The sequence below is a fragment of the Dasypus novemcinctus genome, chromosome 19 (genome assembly GCF_030445035.2).
Source record: "Dasypus novemcinctus isolate mDasNov1 chromosome 19, mDasNov1.1.hap2, whole genome shotgun sequence".
Taxonomy (NCBI): Eukaryota; Metazoa; Chordata; class Mammalia; order Cingulata; family Dasypodidae; genus Dasypus; species Dasypus novemcinctus.
The window spans coordinates 83722007-83739458 of record NC_080691.1 but is presented as its reverse complement, the minus strand read 5'-3'; the positions used below and the strand labels follow the sequence as shown (position 1 = coordinate 83739458).

At 75.4% G+C, this 17452-nt stretch overlaps 2 protein-coding genes across 2 annotated transcripts; one reads left to right on the top strand and one right to left on the bottom strand.

Annotated features, from left to right (window-relative positions):
- Positions 1 to 5453: 5453 nt before the first annotated feature.
- Positions 5454 to 9592, top strand: GRIN3B (glutamate ionotropic receptor NMDA type subunit 3B). The gene is made up of 8 exons (XM_058281074.1): positions 5454 to 6079; positions 6643 to 7675; positions 8006 to 8151; positions 8236 to 8351; positions 8456 to 8607; positions 8868 to 9032; positions 9110 to 9171; positions 9307 to 9592. Exons 1-8 carry the CDS (start codon positions 5454 to 5456, stop codon positions 9590 to 9592), a joined length of 2586 nt encoding a protein of 861 aa, XP_058137057.1.
- On the bottom strand, positions 9590 to 17004 carry TMEM259 (transmembrane protein 259). Its single transcript, XM_058282225.2, has 11 exons — positions 16756 to 17004; positions 14351 to 14599; positions 14137 to 14236; positions 13954 to 14064; positions 13759 to 13881; positions 13108 to 13208; positions 12975 to 13032; positions 12802 to 12885; positions 11089 to 11221; positions 10571 to 10670; positions 9590 to 10502 (listed from the first exon to the last, which is right to left on the bottom strand). Exons 1-11 carry the CDS (start codon positions 16978 to 16980, stop codon positions 10011 to 10013), a joined length of 1776 nt encoding a protein of 591 aa, XP_058138208.1. The 5' UTR covers positions 16981 to 17004; the 3' UTR covers positions 9590 to 10010.
- Positions 17005 to 17452: the final 448 nt, after the last annotated feature.

Below are 17452 nucleotides of genomic sequence, written 5' to 3'. Positions count from 1 at the left end.
CCTCGGCCTCGGCCAACGGGGCCCCCTCGAGGAGGAGCAGCTGCTGACGGGCCGCCGGGCACTGAGCGCTGCCAGGCAGGAGCTGAGGGGGGTGCCCGGGCCCCTGACCACTCCCGCGGGCCTGAGCTCCCCCTGCTCCCCCCCCCTCCTGACCACGTCCGTCCCGGCCGCCACTGTCTGTCCCAGGATGGCCGAGCTCCTGCCTGCCAAGTCCAGTCTGACCTCGGTGGGGGGTGGGGTTACCCCAGGGGCAGGTCGCCGGGGCGTGGGGGCCGGCCGGGGCATCTCGAGTCCTGAGCTGACCCCTGCCTGACGCAGCTCTCGTTGTCCCTTGGGCAGGACCGGCTAAAGGCTCAGTTCCTGGGTGGGGGTGGGGACAGCGGGACCCTCGCCCCAGGTCAGGGCAGCCACCTCTGCACCAGGGTCCCCGAGGGTTCGGCTGGGACAGGTGCTCCGACCGGAAATGCTCCTGTGGGCCCCCTGGTCCCAGGACTGTGCATGGAACTTTCCAGAAAGCTGTCCCCAACCGACAGCCCTGCTTAATGGCCCGGAAAGCCCGCGTGACGTAGCGGGGCCTTGCGGGCTGGCGAGCCGCTGCCAGCTGAGCTCATGGTTTGGCGAGGACGCCTCCCCCCACCGCCGGCCCGTGTCCTCCTGTCCGCCCGGCCACTGCGTCAGGATGCCTGGCAGTGGGCACCGCTGCGGGCAGCTCGCGCCAGGCCCTCCCCTGCCCCTCAGCCCCCATCTGGCCGAGCGGCTGGGGCTGCTCAGACGACCCCGGGACCGTGTCAGGCCCCAGATGCCCACCCACCAAGCCGCGTGCCACCCCCAGCAGCCCTGGGTCCGGGGGGCCGTGGTGCAGCCGGACCAGCCTCAAGCCTCCAGCTGGGACGGGATCCCCGGGGCTGCTCCCTCCACAGCGCCCGGCCCACCCACCGCCCAGGCCCAGCTCACTGTTAGGTGCCAACTCAAGGGGCAGAGCGCCGGCCCCTGCCCCACCGTGTTGGGGTGAGCCCCCCAGAGGGAGCTGGGCTCGGCCCACGGGGCAGCCTCGGGGCCCCCTGTCCGCGTGGGGATGGTGAGGGGAAAGGCTGCCGGCTGCAGCCTCACCCGGGTCCTTTCTCCGGGGACCCCCGCTCCCCACCACGGGCCACCGCCTCCGCTCTGGCCGCCCCCTACCAACGCCGGCGTGGCAGCCTCGCGCTCCCTGCAGGGTGGGTGAGGGGCTCCCCGGGACTGCTGTCCACATCTGAACCCACCTGCTCAGTGGCCGGTGGCCCCCAGGGAGCAGCCCGCCCAGAGCGGACCCCACCGTGGCCACCCCCAGCCTTCCCGTCACCATGCGGGCGGGTCGCCCGGGCCTCTGAGGCCACGGCGGGCAGGATGGGCAGGTGGGAGGCGAGGGCCACCGAGGGGGCTGGCGGCGTTCCTCCTGGGCCGGAAACCCCGCAGCCCTGGACATACCGCACCCGCTCTGGACTCAGTTTCCCTCTCTGTGCGGTGGCGACGTTCCCCTCTCAGGTCTAGGAGCCGCCTTTGGGGAGCTTGTGTGTGGAAGGTGCAGGCAGGTGCACGGCAGGTGTGCTCAGGTGTGCACAGGTGAGCGTCAGGGGGCAGCGGGGTGAGCAGTGCCAGCGTGCTGCCGTTAGCTCCCGGGAGGACTGTGGCACCCGGCAGGGGCCGTGGGGGGCGTCTCGCTGGAGCCTGCAGGACTGCCCCTGGGGCCTCCGGGCATCCCCGGCCATCTGCGCTACTGAGCGCCTGCTGTGTGCACCTGGCCCCCACGACGTCAACACACACGGCGTCCCCTGCAGAGCCTTGCCAGGCTGTGCACCTCATTGTCCAGGGCATGGGGTGGGGTCCACAGCCCCCTGGAGAGGCCGGCCGAGCCCCTGGCCAGGGCCTCCTGCGTGTCCACTCCCGGGAGAGAGGAATTTCTCCTTGTCCTTGCATAGATAGGGAAACCGAGGCAGGGAGCAGTCACGGAGCCCGCCCCAAGCCGCATAGCTGGGAGGCAGCAGCTCAGGATCCAGCAAGCCTGGACCCTTGGGCACTCGCCTGGTACTGGGGGGCCGTCCTGGCGGCACCCCCAGAACCAGTGCACACGGTGGTGTTTGTTGACTGAGCGTCAGCCAAGGGCCTGGTTGGGGCGCAGGTGTCCCCTCCGCGGGATTTCCCAGGACCCCCGTGCTGCATCTGGGGGGCACCCACCCAGCCCCAGGTGAGCCCCGAGAACCCTTTATAACGGGGCGCCTCTCACGGGACCAGCCCAGGCAGACGATAGGGGTGGGTCCCCCGAAGGTGGGCAGAGGTCCCCGGCTCGGGAGTCCAGGAGGTGACATGGGGTGGGCCGGCATGCTGGGACACCTGGCCAGGGACCCACTTGCCACTCGAAACCAAGCCGCCCACCCCTCACGACGGTGACCTCAAAACCCAATCCGTTCTGCTGGCTGGCGTTCGGCATTTTTATTCATTTAATGGATTTTTTTTTCTCCATCTATAAAATTGGCTCCCCAAAAAAGAGATGAATTGTGTGTGTGTGTGTGTGTGTGTCTGTGTGTGAAAAAAACCAAGTGTGGACTCACTCATTGGGCTGGAACGTTCTGGGCTGGCAGAGGCTGCCCTTCAGCCGGTTCTCTCCCCGCCACCCCCTCGGGAGGGGACGAAAGAATTTCAGGTCAAGGTGGAATAAGACAAACTGGGTGCCTGCCTTCCCAAAGCTTGGTGGGGAGACACGGACATTTACCAGGAAAACAAATGAAAGAACGAGGAGGTGTCAGAATGGGGCAGGGGTCTCTGCTCTTCAGGGCGAAGAGTGGAGAACATTTTTCAGAGTGGGGGCACTTGGCACTGGGTCGTGAAGGGTGAAGAGGAGTTCTCTGGTCCGAGTGCCCTGCCCTTGGCTGGAGAAGAGGTCTGCTCTCTAGGTCTTCATCAGAACTGCCTCAGTTTCCCCAGGGTGCACATGGTCTTGAAGAGCACGCTAGAATGTTTGCCCTGGGTAGGAACTGTTCCCTGGGAGGGGGCAGCGCCACTGGTGAGACCACGACAGCAAATCCTGGCCCCTCGCGGCCTCCGCGTCCCCGTCTGGACGGTGGATAACACTTCCAGGCTCCTGGCAAGGAGCAGGGGCGGGTGGCACGGCGCCCTCCCTGGCACAGGCTCCTTCCTCCCCGTGTGCGCCGAGGGCATGCCCGTCCTGGCTGGACGCAGCCTGGGCCGCGCCAGGTCCAGCCCGCGCCGCCTCCGCGCTGCGCAGCGGGGCGGCGCCTCCCCTCGGGATCCGTGCGCGGGGCCGGGGTGGCGGCGCCGCGCGGGGGCAGCGGGCCGGCCGCGCTCGCCGGCAACTTTGCGATGGAGTTTGCGGGGCTGCTGTGGCTCGGGCTGGTGCTGGCGCAGGGGCCGGGGCCGGCCCGGGGCCACCCGCAGCCGTGCGGGGTGCTGGCGCGCCTGGGGGGCGCGGTGCGCCTGGGCGCCCTCCTGCCCCGCGCGCCCGCCGCCCGCGCCCGCGCCCGCGCCGCCCTGGCCCGGGCCGCCCGGACGCCGCGGCTGCCGCACAACCTGAGCCTGGAGCTGGTGGCCGCCGCGCCGCCCGCCCGCGACCCCGCCTCGCTGGCCCGCAGCCTGTGCGGGACGCTGGCGGCGCCGGGCGTGGCGGCCGTGGTGGCCTTCCCCGACGCGCGGCCCGAGCTGCTGCAGCTGCACTTCCTGGCGGCGGCCACCGAGACCCCGGTGCTGAGCGTGCTGCGGCGGGAGGCGCGCGCGCCCCTTGGCGCCCCGGTACGCGCGGCGCGGGGCCGGCCGGGGGAGCCCGGGGCGCGGGGCCGGGGACCCGGGAAGCGCGAGATCCCGGAGGCCGGCACCTGGGGACACCAGGATGAATGGGAGCGACCCCGGGGCGTGGGGGCGCGGGGTCTTGGGAGTCCCCGGAGCGCGCGGGACCCAGACCCCTGGTTCCAGAGGCAGGAATCCCCGGGGGTGCCCCCAGGGCGCAGGGTGGCGACCCGAAGGCAGGAGCCCGGGGGCGCGCGGAACCCGCGGCCGTGGACCGCGAGCGCCCACTCCCCAGGACGCGCCTGCACCCCAGACCCGGGAGCCCATGGGCCGCCCCCCCCAGGGGCACGGAGCCCCTTCCCTCGTCTCGGGGTTGGAGACCCGCCGTGGCCGGCCCAGGCCCCCGGGCAGCGCCCCCTCGCAGTGCAGCCCCCCGACAGCCCCAGCGGGCACCCCTGTTCCCGCACATCCCCGCGGCGCGCTGGGAAGAGGCCCCCCAGCTCTCCAGGGTGTGCCCCGCCCTCCTCCCAGCACCCTTCCCCACCCCCCAGAGACCCCCCAGAGACCCCCAGGACTGCGCTCGCCCGCCCCCAGCTCTTGGGTGGCTCCCCTCGCCTGACCCTGCGCTCAGGCCTGGAGAAAGGGGGGAAGGGCGGCAGGGTGGGGGGTCTGGGGGGGCCCCAACGGGCCCACTTTGCCCCCCGATGCCCCCTCCCCGGAGCAGCAGGAGGGCTCCGGATGGGGACACGAAGGTGCGGCTGGGAATGAGGCCCGGGGCCCCGGGGAGGGCGAGCCCCGCACGCCAGGCCCCCGCGACCTCTCGGTACCCCCATACTGGGGACCCTCCAGGCCTTCCTTCTCAGGGAAGGGAGACCCCGACTCCAGCGGAGGCTCAGGGCCCCACTCGCGCCTCCACGAGCCTTAGCCCACCAGGACCGCCTGGGGTCCAAACCCAGGCCTGGGGCGCCCTCTGCTGGCGCCTCCAGGAACTGCGCCTGTCCCGCCCGCAGCCACCCAGGGACCCAGCTGGGGTGGGCCCGGCCCACCCCACCCCACCCCACCCCACCCCACCCCACCCGGGCTTAGGCCGTCTGTCTGTCCCCCAGGGGCTGCCTCAAACTCTTGGTTTGCCCCCAGCCAGGCGGCTCCCCAATTGCCTGAGAAGTCTGACAAAGCTCTTTCCCAGCACCAGAGGGTCAAATTGGTGGAAATTTCTGGGTCCCAGCGGGCTTGGCCGAGGCTCTGGTCTTGGCTGGCGCTGGGGCGGGGATGTGCAGGGGGAAGTCAGGCTTGGCTTCGGGCAGGGTACGAGGGCATTGGCTCCCAGATGGATGGGGGTGGGTGAGGTCAGGACTCGGGCAGAGAGAGGGACCCTGGCCTAGGGGGCTCAGAGGGGGAATGGGGATTTTGCCTGGGTGACAAGGCAGTCTGAGTAAAAGGCAAGGGAATGGGGTTTTGAAGGATGTGTAGGAGTTCGCTGGCAGAGGGAGAAGAGTATGCCAGCACACACAAAAAGTGTCAAAGTGGGCACCGCCAGGTTGGCTGAGCCTGAGCTTTGAGCTGAAGGAGATGGAGAGACACCAGCATCAGAGCAAGGGTGGGGCAAGATCCAGTTGTCCAGCAGCCGTCTTTATTGAACACCTTCTCTGGGCGGGGAAGCAGGTGGTGGGGGGCCATGGATGCCGCCCAGCCTGACCGCGTCACCCCCTTCCCAGAACCCGTTCCACCTGCAGCTGGACTGGGCCAGCCCCCTGGAGACGCTGCTGGACGTGCTGGCGTCCGTGCTCTGGGCACACGCCTGGGAGGACGTCGGCCTGGTGCTGTGCCGCGTGCGGGACCCCGGGAGCCTGGTGGCCCTCTGGACAGGCCGTGCTGGCCGGGCCCCGCAGCTCGTGCTGGACCTGAGCCGGCCGGATGCCGGGGCTGAGCTGCGGGCACACCTGGCCCCGCTGGGGGCGCCGGCGGGGGGCGAGGCCCCGGTGCCCGCAGCCGTCCTCCTGGGCTGTGATGTGGCCCGCGCCCGCCAGGTGCTGGAGGCCGCGCCCCCCGGGCCCCGCTGGCTGCTGGGCACGCCGCTGCACGTCCAGGCGCTGCCCACGGAAGGCCTGCCCCCGGGGCTGCTGGCGCTGGGTGAGGTGGCGCGGCCCCCGCTGGAGGCCGCCATCCACGACGCGGTGGAGCTGGTGGTGCGGGCGCTGGGCAGTGCGGCCCGGGTGCAGCCGGAGCGCGCCCTGCTGCCCACCGCGGCGGGCTGCCACAACCCCCAGCCCGTCGGGCACGAGTCCTCGGGCCGCTTCTTGGCACGGTGAGCTGGGAAAGCCCCCTCTGCCCGCGAGGTGGCACAGCCATGCTGGTGGCCCCTTGCCGGGTACCAGGTCCCAGCCCTTTCCCGTCTCGGCTGAAGGTTCTAGAAGCAAGGCTGCAGAAGGGGATCCACGTGTCAGAATTTATTAGGGTGCTTTGGGAGACTGAGCAAAGAAAGCAGGAAGCGGGGGAGGGGCTCAGCCCGACCCACAGGGAGCCACTGGGGAGGCACACCCGCCTTGAGTCAGGGGGCAGGGCTTTGTTCCCCCATGTCTGCCCTCCCTGGTGAGGCAGCCCCCACCCCACAAGCCACCGGGACCCCCCCCCAGCTCTTTCCCTCCCTGGGCTGCTAACCCCAGGAGAGAAGGGCAGCTCCAGGGGCGCAGGGTGGGGAGACGATGGGGGAGCTATGGCGGGGGCCCCTCAGGTGCAGGCGGGAGCAGCCGGATCTCCCTGGGGGCAGGCGGGGGCGCCAAGGGACCCCTCGTGGAGACGAGGCTGGCTGGAGATGCGGGTGCGCGCGCCCCAGTGCGGGGATCCGCCTGACGCCCCGCCTGCCCGCAGGTTCCTGGCCAACGCGTCTTTCCAGGGCCGGACGGGGCCCGTGCGGGTGAGCGCAGCCTCGCAGGTGCGCATGTCACGCCGCTTCAAGGTGTGGGGCCTGCGGCAGGACCCCCGCGGCGCGCCGGCCTGGGCCACGGTGGGCAGCTGGCGGGACGGGCGGCTGGAGCTGGAGCCGGGGGCGGCCGGTGCGGGGAGGCGGCCCCCGACGCCGCGGGGGGCGCGCGCGCGGCCCAAGCTTCGCGTGGTGACGCTGGTGGAGCACCCGTTCGTGTTCGCCCGCGAGGCGGACGAGGACGGGCAGTGCCCGGCGGGGCAGCTGTGCCTGGCCCCCCGCGCCGGCGACGCGGCCGCCCTGGACGGGCTCTTCGCGGCCCTGGCCAACGGCTCGGCGGCCCGCGGGCTGCGCAGGTGCTGCTACGGCTACTGCATCGACCTGCTGCAGCGCCTGGCCGAGGACGCGCCCTTCGACTTCGAGCTGTACATCGTGGGCGACGGCAAGTACGGCGCCCTGCGCGGCGGCCGCTGGACCGGGCTGGTGGGCGACCTGCTGGCCGGCAGGGCGCACATGGCCGTCACCAGCTTCAGCATCAACTCGGCGCGCTCGCGCGTGGTGGACTTCACCAGCCCCTTCTTCTCCACCAGCCTGGGCATCGTGGTGCGCGCGCGCGACGCGCCCGCCGGCGCCCTGGCCTGGCCGCTGCACTGGCCCATGTGGGCGGGCGTCTTCGCCGCGCTGCACCTCACCGCGCTCTTCCTCACGCTCTACGAGTGGCGCAGCCCCTACGGGCTCACGCCGCGCGGCCGCAACCGCGGCACGGTCTTCTCCTTCTCGTCGGCGCTGACGCTCTGCTACGCCATCCTCTTCGGCCGCACCGTGTCCAGCAAGACGCCCAAGTGCGCGCCGGGCCGCCTGCTCATGAACCTGTGGGCGGTGTTCTGCCTGCTCGTGCTGGCCGGCTGCACGGCCGACCTGGCCGCCGTGCTGGTCGGCGACGAGGCCTTCGAGGAGCTGTCGGGCATCCACGACCCCAAGGTGCGCCCCCGCCGCCGGCCGCCCTCCCTGCGCGGTTATCGAGCGCCTAGTGTGTGCCGGCGCCGCGGGCATCAGGATGAGGGAGCCAAATAGGGGGCGGCGCTGCGCCCGGGGTGGGCAGGGGGCGGCGCGGCGCGGGCAGCTCCGGTCAGGGTACCCCGGCGGCCTCTGAGGACACGGGCTTGGGGAGGTGCCTGCCCGCCTCGAGGGGGCGGGGCTCGGAGACGCTGCGCGGTACCCCACGGCGCACAGCAGGGAGACGGGGTCCCCGGGCAGGGGTGAGGGCGGCGCCGGGCGCAGAGGCCCGAGCCCACCCGAGCGCGCCCGCAGCTCCGCCAGCCGGCGCGGGGCTTCCGCGTGGGCACCGTGTGGGAGAGCAGCGCCGAGGCCTACCTCAAGAACAGCTTCCCCGAGCTGTACGCGCACGTGCGACGCCACAGCGCGCCCACCACGCCCGACGGCGTCGCCATGCTCACGTGAGCGCGCGGGGCGGCGCGGGGGCGGCACGGGGGCGGCACAGGGGCGGGGCGGGGCGCGCGCTGACCCGCCCCCCGGCGCAGGAGCGACCCCCCCCAGCTGAACGCCTTCATCATGGACAAGTCCCTCCTGGACTACGAGGTCTCCATCGACGCCAAGTGCCGGCTGCTGACCGTCGGCAAGCCCTTCGCCATCGAGGGTGAGCGCGGGCCCGGGGCGGGGGCGGGGCGCGCGGCCAGGGCGTGCGGGCTGCCGAGTGGGGGCTGCGCTGCCACCGCCCCGACGCGGGCCCCGGCCCCGCAGGCTACGGCATCGGGCTGCCCCAGAACTCGCCGCTCACCTCCAAGCTGTCCGAGTTCATCAGCCGCTACAAGTCCTCGGGCTTCATCGACTTGCTGCACGACAAGTGGTACAAGATGGTGCCTTGCGGGAAGCGGGTCCTGGCCGTGACCGAGGTGAGGCGGCCCGGGGCTGCGGGGCGGGGAGGGCGGAGGGCCTGCACCTGCCCGGGCCTCGCCGGACGCGGCCCAGCGCCCCCGCTCCCGGCACGCGCACGTGCCAGTGTTTGCGCGCTCCTGTCCACCTCCACACGCCCAGTGCCAGGGCCCACTCCAGGAAACCCCGGCTGCCCTCCGGCTCTGGAGCAGGGCCCTCACCTGTCGGCCGCGCTCAGGGCCCCCCCAGGCCCACGGTGACGGCCGCGCCTCCCGCGCAGACCCTGCAGATGGGCATCCGGGACGTGGCGGGCCCCTTCGTGCTGCTGGGCCTGGGCCTGGGCGGCGCCCTGCTCAGCGCGCTCGGCGAGCACGTCTTCTACCGCCTGGCGCTGCCGCGCATCCGCCGCGGCAACCGGCTGCAGTACTGGCTGCACACGAGCCAGGTGCGGGGGTGGCGGGGATGGCCGGACCGCCCTGGAGACCCTCAGGCTCCGCCAACCTGCCTCGCCTGCGCTTCTAGAAAATCCACCGGGCCCTCAACGCCGAGCGCCCAGAGGGGCAGAAGCCAGAGACGGAGTCGAGGTGAGGGGTTCCTGGGATGCCCCGCCCCGGGGCCGCCCCGCCCCGGGGCCGCCCCTTCCCGCCCGGCCCCGCCCCATGGCCCTCCCACCCCCCACTCCTCCATGGCTCAACCCAGCCCGCCCACTCTCCCCACAGCGGCCCCGGGCAGCAGCCACGCCGGCAGGAGACGGGCCCCGGGGACTGGCGGCGTGCGCGCAGGGCTGTGGCCCGGGAGCGGCGCGTGCACTTCCTGCTGGAGCCCGACGCGGGGCCAACCCGCCCGCAGCCCGGGGAGCCTGAGCAGCCGGGGGAGCTGGAGCACCTGGAGCGGCGCATCGCGGGCGCCCGGGAGCGGCTGCGCCAGGCCCTGTTGCGGCGGGGGGAGCTGCTGGCCCTGCTGGGGGACGGCGCCCTGCGGCCCGCGGAGCCCGCCCAGGGGTGACGCGGAGCCGCGGCCATCCACGCTTTTATTCTACACACACCACCGTCTGTACACCGCGATTAAAGCGCGCCCGCCTGCCCAGCGCTGTCGGTCTTGTGGCCCCGCGCCGTCCACGCAGGGGCGCGCCAGTCCGGGGGTCAGGCAGGTGCAGAGAAGGCACGCCGGGGGTGGGGGGCTGGCCCGCGCACCCGGTGGCCTCCGGGACAGCTCAGTCTCCGGAACCTTCCAAGGCGCCCTGCCCCTCCTGTCCCCTGGCCGTCGGCCCGCCTGTCCTGCCAACTGGGAGGCGATGCACTCCACGCGTGCCCAGAGTCCTCCCGCGGCACGCCGCCCCCAGGCGGGGGGGGGGGGGGGGCAGACCCTGACCCCGTGCAGGCAGGGCCCCAGGAGCCCCATGTGGTGGGACCCGCGTGGCTGCTCAGGAGCCCGCCTCCGAGGGCGCCCCCCGGGGGGCTGTGTGGGCGGGACCGGGGCTGCGTTCCGGGGGGGCTGGGGGGCCCGGCTCAGGCCCTGGGGTGGCGCCCGGGGGGCCGTCCTGGGGGAGTGCGCCGGCGCTGGGGGGGCTCGGCGCCCGCCGCTCGAGCAGGGAGGCGCTCAGGCCCGACAGGAAGGCGGCGTCTGTGATGATGGCGGCCGTCTCCGCCATCCAGCCCAGGCCCCCCCCGGCCGCCGCCGCCACCAGGGAGCTGGGTGCCGTGGGCTCGGGGTCACCCGCGGCGCCGGGCGCGCCGGGGCCCGGGGCGGGGGGCTGCCCGGCGGGGGCGGCGGGCGCCGCGTTGTTGTTGAGGTTGTCCTGCAGCGCGGCGGGCGCGCCGGGGCCGGGCGGGGCCTGCAGCAGCACCTCCTGGACGCGCACCTGCTGCAGGATGGCGGGCAGCTCGTAGTGGTGGAAGAAGTAGATCATGGAGTGCTGGGGGGGGCGGGCAGCGTCAGCGCCGGGCGGCGGGGGCGGGCGGGGGCGGGGCGGGCGCGCCTCACCTGGATGAAGAGCCAGGAGGTGACGAGCGCCAGGCTGCTGTACTGCCCGTTGAAGCGGTAGTGGTAGGCGTAGAAGGAGAAGTGGTACAGGTAGAAGAACCTGCGGCGCCGGGGGGCCAGCGGGGGCCAGCGGGGGTCAGCGGGGGCCAGCGGGGGTCAGCGGGGGCCAGCGGGCCGGGCGCACCCCGCCCAGGGCCGTCCTGCCCAGGCCACACCCGAGGCCCTGCCGCTGGGGCCACACCCGAGGCCCTGCCGCTGGGGCCACACCAAGGCCACACCCCTGGCACCCCGCCCCGCCCCCAGGCCCTGCCCCGTCCCCGCCACACCCAGGACCTAGCCCCGCCCAGGCCACACCCCCAAAGGCCCCACCAGCCTGAGGCCCCGCCCCATCTCAGCCCCGCCTCCTCCAGCCCCAAGGCCCCGCCCCACTCTGCGGGGGCCCCACCCGCCCAAGTCCTAGCCCCGCCCCAGGCCCCGCCCCAGGCTCCGCCCCCAGGCCCCGCCCCGCGCGCGCTCACCGCAGCCAGTGCCGCTTGCTGGTGCTCGTGTGGCAGCAGATGGCGTCGTACTGGTCGGCGAGCCACACGACCAGGATGATGTAGAAGGCGGTGGTGGTGTCGTTGAAGAACTCGGACATGATGGCCTCCATGCCTGCGGGCGGGCGGGCGCGGTGGGCGGTGGGCGGGGACAGGGCAGGCGGGGACAGGGCAGGCGGGGGCGGGCGCGGTGGGCGCTGGGCGCTGGGCGGGGACAGGGCAGGCGGGGGCGGGCGCGGTGGGCGCTGGGCGGTGGGCGGGGACAGGGCGGGCGGGCGCGGTGGGCGCTGGGCGCTGGGCGGGGACAGGGCAGGCGGGGGCGGGCGCGCTGGGCGCTGGGCGCTGGGCGGGGACAGGGCAGGCGGGGGCGGGCGCGGTGGGCGCTGGGCGCTGGGCGGGGGCGGGGACAGGGCAGGCGGGGGCGGGGGCGGGCGCGGTGGGCGCTGGGCGCTGGGCGGGGACAGGGCGGGCGGGGGCGGGCGCGCTGGGCGCTGGGCGGTGGGCGGGGGCGGCGGGGGGCGGGCGCGGTGGGCGCTGGGCGGGGACAGGGCAGGCGGGGGCGGGCGCGCTGGGCGCTGGGCGCTGGGCGGGGACAGGGCGGGCGGGGGCGGGCGCGGTGGGCGCTGGGCGCTGGGCACTGGGCGGGGGGCGGGCGCGGTGGGCGCTGGGCGCTGGGCACTGGGCGGGGGCGGGCGCGCTGGGCGCTGGGCGCTGGGCGGGGACAGGGCGGGCGGGGGCGGGCGCGCTGGGCGCTGGGCGCTGGGCGGGGACAGGGCAGGCGGGGGCGGGCGCGGTGGGCGCTGGGCGCTGGGCGGGGGCGGGGACAGGGCAGGCGGGGGCGGGGGCGGGCGCGGTGGGCGCTGGGCGCTGGGCGGGGGCGGGCGCGGTGGGCGCTGGGCGCTGGGCGGGGACAGGGCGGGCGGGGGCGGGCGCGGTGGGCGCTGGGCGCTGGGCGCTGGGCGGGGGCGGGCGCGCTGGGCGCTGGGCGCTGGGCGGGGACAGGGCAGGCGGGGGCGGGCGCGCTGGGCGCTGGGCGCTGGGCGGGGACAGGGCAGGCGGGGGCGGGCGCGCTGGGCGCTGGGCGCTGGGCACTGGGCGGGGGCGGGCGCGGTGGGCGCTGGGCGCTGGGCGGGGACAGGGCGGGCGGGGGCGGGCGCGCTGGGCGCTGGGCGCTGGGCGGGGACAGGGCAGGCGGGGGCGGGCGCGCTGGGCGCTGGGCGCTGGGCGGGGACAGGGCAGGCGGGGGCGGGCGCGCTGGGCGCTGGGCGCTGGGCGGGGACAGGGCAGGCGGGGGCGGGCGTGCTGGGCGCTGGGCGCTGGGCGCTGGGCGCTGGGCGGGGATAGGGCGGGCGGGGGCGGGCGCGCTGGGCGCTGGGCGGGGGCGGGCGCGCTGGGCGGGGGCGGGGGCGGCGGGGGCGGGCGCGCTGGGCGCTGGGCGCTGGGCGGGGACAGGGCAGGCGGGGGCGGGCGCGCTGGGCGCTGGGCGGGGGCGGGGGCGGCGGGGGCGGGGCGCGCTGGGCGCTGGGCGCTGGGCGGGGACAGGGCAGGCGGGGACAGGGCAGGGGGTGGGCGCTGGGCGCTGGGCGCTGGGCGGGGCGCGGGCGCAGTGGGCGCTGGGCGCTGGGCGGGGACAGGGCGGGCGGGGGGCGGGCGCGCTGGGCGCTGGGCGGGGGCGGGGGCGGCGGGGGCGCTCACCCACGAGGGCCAGGATGACGGTCAGCAGGGGCGCCGCGGGGAAGGCGATGGCCACGTTCATCTCCAGCATCTGCAGCAGGTCCACTGTGGGGGGGGTGAGGACCAAGGCCTGGCGGACCCCTCCCCATCCCCGCCCCGCGCCCCCAGCCCCCCGCGCCCGGCAGGACCCTCACCAATGAAGACGAAGATCTGGTGGTGGGAGTAGCGCAGCAGCATGGACACGCTCAGGGTCTGGGGAGGCGAGAGTGAGCGCGGCCAGGGCCCGCCCCCGCCCCCGCCCGCGCCCCCGCCCCCGCCCGCACTCACGAAGATGACCATGATGACACAGGCCGCCAGGTAGGAGGTGCGCGCCATCCACATGCTGACGAAGCGGTAGTGCTCGCCCGACACCACGTTGCGCAGGAAGCCTGAGGGGCGGGCAGTGAGCGGCCGCCCGCGCCCCCCGCGCCCCCCCGCCCCGCCCCGAGCCCCGCGCCCGCGCCCCTGCGCCCGCGCCCCGCGCGCCCCCCGCGCCCGCCCCGAGCCCCGCGCCCGCGCCCCCCGCCGCGCCCCCCCGCCCCGCCCCCCGCGCCCCCCCGCCCCGCCCCCGCGCCCCCGCCCCGCGCCCCGCCCCCGCGCCCCCCGCCCCGCCCCGAGCCCCGCCCCCGCGCCCCCCGCGCCCGCCCCGAGCCCCGCGCCCGCGCCCCCCGCCCCGCCCCCGCGCCCCCCGCCCCGCCCCCGCGCCCCCGCCCCGCGCCCCGAGCCCCGCCCCCGCGCCCCGCGCCCCGCCCCGCGCCCCGCCCCCGCGCCCCCCGCGCCCGCCCCGAGCCCCGCGCCCGCGCCCCCCGCCCCGCCCCGCGCCGCGCCCGCCCCGCGCCCCCCGCCCCGCCCCCGCGCCCCCGCCCCCCGCCCCGCCCCCCGCGCCCCGCGCCCGCCCCGCGCCCCCCGCCCCGCGCCCCGCGCCCGCGCCCGCCGCACCCTTGTTCTCCTCGTTCTCGGCCAGGCCCTTCACGCTGGACATGAGGATGTCGTCGTAGCCCAGGAACTCGTCCAGCAGCAGGCGGCTGAAGCGGTCCCCGAAGCAGGGGTCCCGCGTGGGGTCTGCGGGCGGGCGGCGGTCAGCGCGGGCAGGCGCGGGCAGCCCGCGGAGGCCCCGGGGCGCGCGCCGCTCACCGAGCGTGACCACCATGACGGGGATGTTGAGGCGCTGCCGCGTGGCCTGCGACAGGCGCAGGAAGCCGTACTCCAGCGAGTACTCCACGACGTACTCGTCCTGCGACCACGCTGCGGGGGGGGGGGGGGGGTTGAGGCGCTTTGCCGGCTCCGCCCAGGGCCCCCCGCCGCGCGCCCGCATACCTCTGGCGGGCGTCTGGGGGAAGGGCACGTCCTGGCTCTCGTTGAGGCCGCCCGCGCCGCCCGCGCGCCTCGGCACCTTGGGCTCGATGTCCAGCTCGAACTGCGGGGTGGCAGCGTGGGGCTCCCTCCGCCGGCCCCAGCGCTCGGCCGCCGGCCCGGAGCCCCGCGCGCCCCCGTCTCCGCCCGCGCCCCCGCCCCGCCCGCGCCCGCGCACCTGCACCGAGCTGTTGGCGAACATCTCCACGCTCAGCTCCTCCTCCTCGGGCTCGGCGGGCTCGGCGGGCAGGCCGGGCACGCGGGCGCCGCACTGCATGGAGACGGGCGCGCGGCTCGAGTTGTGCCGGACCTCGACGCGCAGCACGCCCTCGCGCGGCCACTGCTCGCGCACGTGCTCCAGGCAGTTGGTGGGCGAGCGCGAGAAGACGACGTGGATGTAGGCCAGCACGAAGAGCACCAGCAGCGCCTGCGGGGCGGGGGCGTCAGCGCGGGCGGGCGGGGTGGGAGGGTGCCCACCCCACCCCGAGGCCTAGTGGAGCCGCGCTGAGGGCAGCAGCCCGAGGGTCCCACCCCGCAGATGCATGGTGCAACCCCGGCTGCCCCCCACTGCAGGGGAACGCAGAGCGGGCCCTGGCTCTCCCCGCCCAGCCTCAGTTTCCCCGCCTTGGGTGTCCGGAGCAGGCGGCGCACAAGCAAGCACAGCGGCTTCACAGTGGCCTGGGCCGTCCCCGAGGCCCGCCACCCGCCGGACAGGTGCAGAGCTGCCCCAGGACCCCGGGAGCCTGCTCCGTCCCCCAGGTGGAAGGTGCTGAGGGGGGCTGCCCAGGGTCACCACGCTGGGGCTCCCGCCCGCCCGGCGCAGCAGCGCCTTCCCCACCGGGGGCTGGACACTCACCAGGCCTGGGCCCCTGGTGCCCGCTGCCCCCGGGAGCACCCAGTTCCCGCGCCCCGGCCTCGGCGCTGTGGAAACCGGCAGAAGAGGCCGCGGCGCCCCCGAGAACACCCCGCAGCAGAGCCCGGCCACCTCTCAGTCCCCACGACAGGGATGGATGCTGACCACAGCCACCCCCGCACGGGCGGCGGGCGGCGGGGCCGAGGCCCGAGGCCCCCAGGAGGAAGCCGGCCTCGGCAGGAAGCGCCGGAAGCCGGCGGGCAGGAAGCAGAGCAGAGCTCTCTGGAGCCCCAAGTGCCCGCAGGCCCAACTGGCCCCGGCCCTCACGGCGACAGACAAAACCTGGGGGCCAGGGTCTGCGGACCGGCAGGCTGTGGGGCCGACTCAGGCGCTCACCGGGCCCTGCCCTCCGCGGAGCAGCCGGGGGCGCGAGGCCGGCCAGGCTGCTCGGCTCCAGGGCCCTCGCTGGCCGTGGGGGAACCTCTGGCCTCAGCTGCGGCCCCGGTCAGCGGCACGAGAGCCTCCGGGGGAGACGAGGCCCCGACTGCTCCCAGGTCAGGGCCCGGGGCGGCCGTGGCCAGGACACAGCTGAGCTCTGGGGAAAGCTGCATCCTGGTGGCCCCGTCCATGCGGATCTCACGCCTCCAGGGACGCCAGCACAGATGCGGCGGCCAGCGAGGGGCAGTCCTCCTCGAGGAAAAGACACACTCGCAGGTGGGCCCCTCCAATCTCAGGCCGACACTGGGCCGGGGTGCCCGACAGAAGGGCGCTGTCCACGGCGGGAAGGCCCGCTCCTCGCGGCGGCCCCGTCGCTGCACTGGGTTGCTGGACCGCGGGGCCCGCGCTCCTTCCGCCACGTCCAGCATAGCTCCCGGCCAACCTGGGTCAGGCTGGAACCAGCTAATACCCCCGTGGGCTCGCCTGCTGGCACCTGCCTCCTTCCTGCTCCCTGAGCGACGCCCTGCTGTGAACGGTCACTCCAGGAGCTCAGTGCCCAGGAGGCCTCCGGGAGCCCGGGCGGGCCACAGGCTGACCAGCCGGCCCTCAGCTGCCCTCACAGCAGAAGCCGCTGTCCCTGGGAGGGAGAACGGGAAGGGGACAGTGCCCGGGGGGTCCAGTGGTGGCTGGTGCCAGGGAGGGCAGGAGGGTGGAGACCTGGCTCAACCAGTCGGGCCTGAGTGCGAAACCCGCGCTAAGTGGCGAGCGAGGCAGGCTGGGACTGGGCCGGCGACTCCAGGAAGGCGACCCTGGGTAAGTCAGCTGCTCCCGGGGCGGGGTGGAGGGAGAATCCGGGTGGGGGGGCCGGTGGGAGAGACCGCAGGGGCAGCAGGAACTTCAGGGCCGGCCGGGTGTGAGGGGCGTGTCCTGGGGGAGTGTCCCGGAAGCCGGGTGGCAGCAGGGCCTGGACGCACCGGCTCTTGGCCAAGCCCAGCCCGGGGTGCTGGGGCAGGAAGGGGGCAAGGGGCGCTGAGAATTCCCACCGTCAGAGTCAGGGGTCCCATAACGGGTCAAGGCTGGCCCCCCGGGAGGAGGAGGCTGCAGAGGCGGGGAACTAGGGGAGGCTCAGAAGGCAGGTGGGCAGGTGGGCTCTGGGGCAGCGCGGGGTGCAGGGGCCGGGGTCAGGGGCCGGGGTCCGGGACCGCGGGCGTGCGGGGAGGGCCCCGATCGGCGGGTCGGGGAGCCTGGCGGAGAGCAGGGGTCAGGGGTCGGGGGTCGGGGGTCGCGGTCACCTTGAGCAGCACGAAGAACTCGAAGAGGCGGCGGAAGGAGGGCGGGAAGAGGCGCGAGTAGGTGACGGCCATCTTGAAGAAGAGCGCGTGGAAGAGCCGGTCGCGCACGTTGATGAGCGGGTTGGGGTTGAGGTTGGGGGTGCGAGGCCCGCGCGCGGGGCCCGGACCGCCGCCGCCGCCGTTGAGCCCGGGCCCCGGCGCCCCGGGCGCCGCGTGCTCCGACATGCCGCCCGGCGTCGCGCCCTCGCCGCCCGCGGGTCCCCGGGGGCGCCCCCGGCCGCCCTCGCCGCCGCCGCCGCCGCCCTCACCGCCGCCCGGCCGCCGCCGCCATCTTCCGCCGCCGCGGCCCTGCTGCCGCCAGCGAGTCGCCGCGCCGGGCGAGAGCGGCGCCGGGCCCGCGGGGCACGCTGGGATGCCGGCGGCCCGCCGGGCCGGGGGCGGGGCTGCGCACGCGCTCATTTGCATATTGTGCCCCACAAACCTCCGCGGCCGCGAGGGCGCGCCCGCGGGGCAGAATTAGCAAATATCTGAGGATTTGGGACAGATCAAGGGCACTAGAAAGAAATATGATATTGGAGATACTTCCTACCGGGGCGCCCTAGAAAACAGCCTGACTATATGGCTACACATGGGCGCCATAACTGTAAAGACTTACTGCTCGGGGCCTTTAAATATGTCTCCGCGAAACCTTCGAGTT

Bases quoted from the DNA above. Each gene is read 5' to 3' on its own strand.
- GRIN3B (XM_058281074.1), top strand. From the start codon at position 5,454: ATGCCGCCCAGCCTGACCGCGTCACCCCCTTCCCAGAACCCGTTCCAC. The intron at 7,676-8,005 runs GTGCGCCCCCGC...GCGCGCCCGCAG, and splicing joins CGGGCATCCACGACCCCAAG to CTCCGCCAGCCGGCGCGGGG. The intron at 8,352-8,455 runs GTGAGCGCGGGC...CCGGCCCCGCAG, and splicing joins CAAGCCCTTCGCCATCGAGG to GCTACGGCATCGGGCTGCCC.
- TMEM259 (XM_058282225.2), bottom strand. From the start codon at position 16,980: ATGTCGGAGCACGCGGCGCCCGGGGCGCCGGGGCCCGGGCTCAACGGC. The intron at 13,209-13,758 runs GTGCGGCGGGCG...CCCGCCCCTCAG, and splicing joins CGAGAACGAGGAGAACAAGG to GCTTCCTGCGCAACGTGGTG. The intron at 11,222-12,801 runs GTGAGCGCCCCC...GCCCGCCCGCAG, and splicing joins CGTCATCCTGGCCCTCGTGG to GCATGGAGGCCATCATGTCC.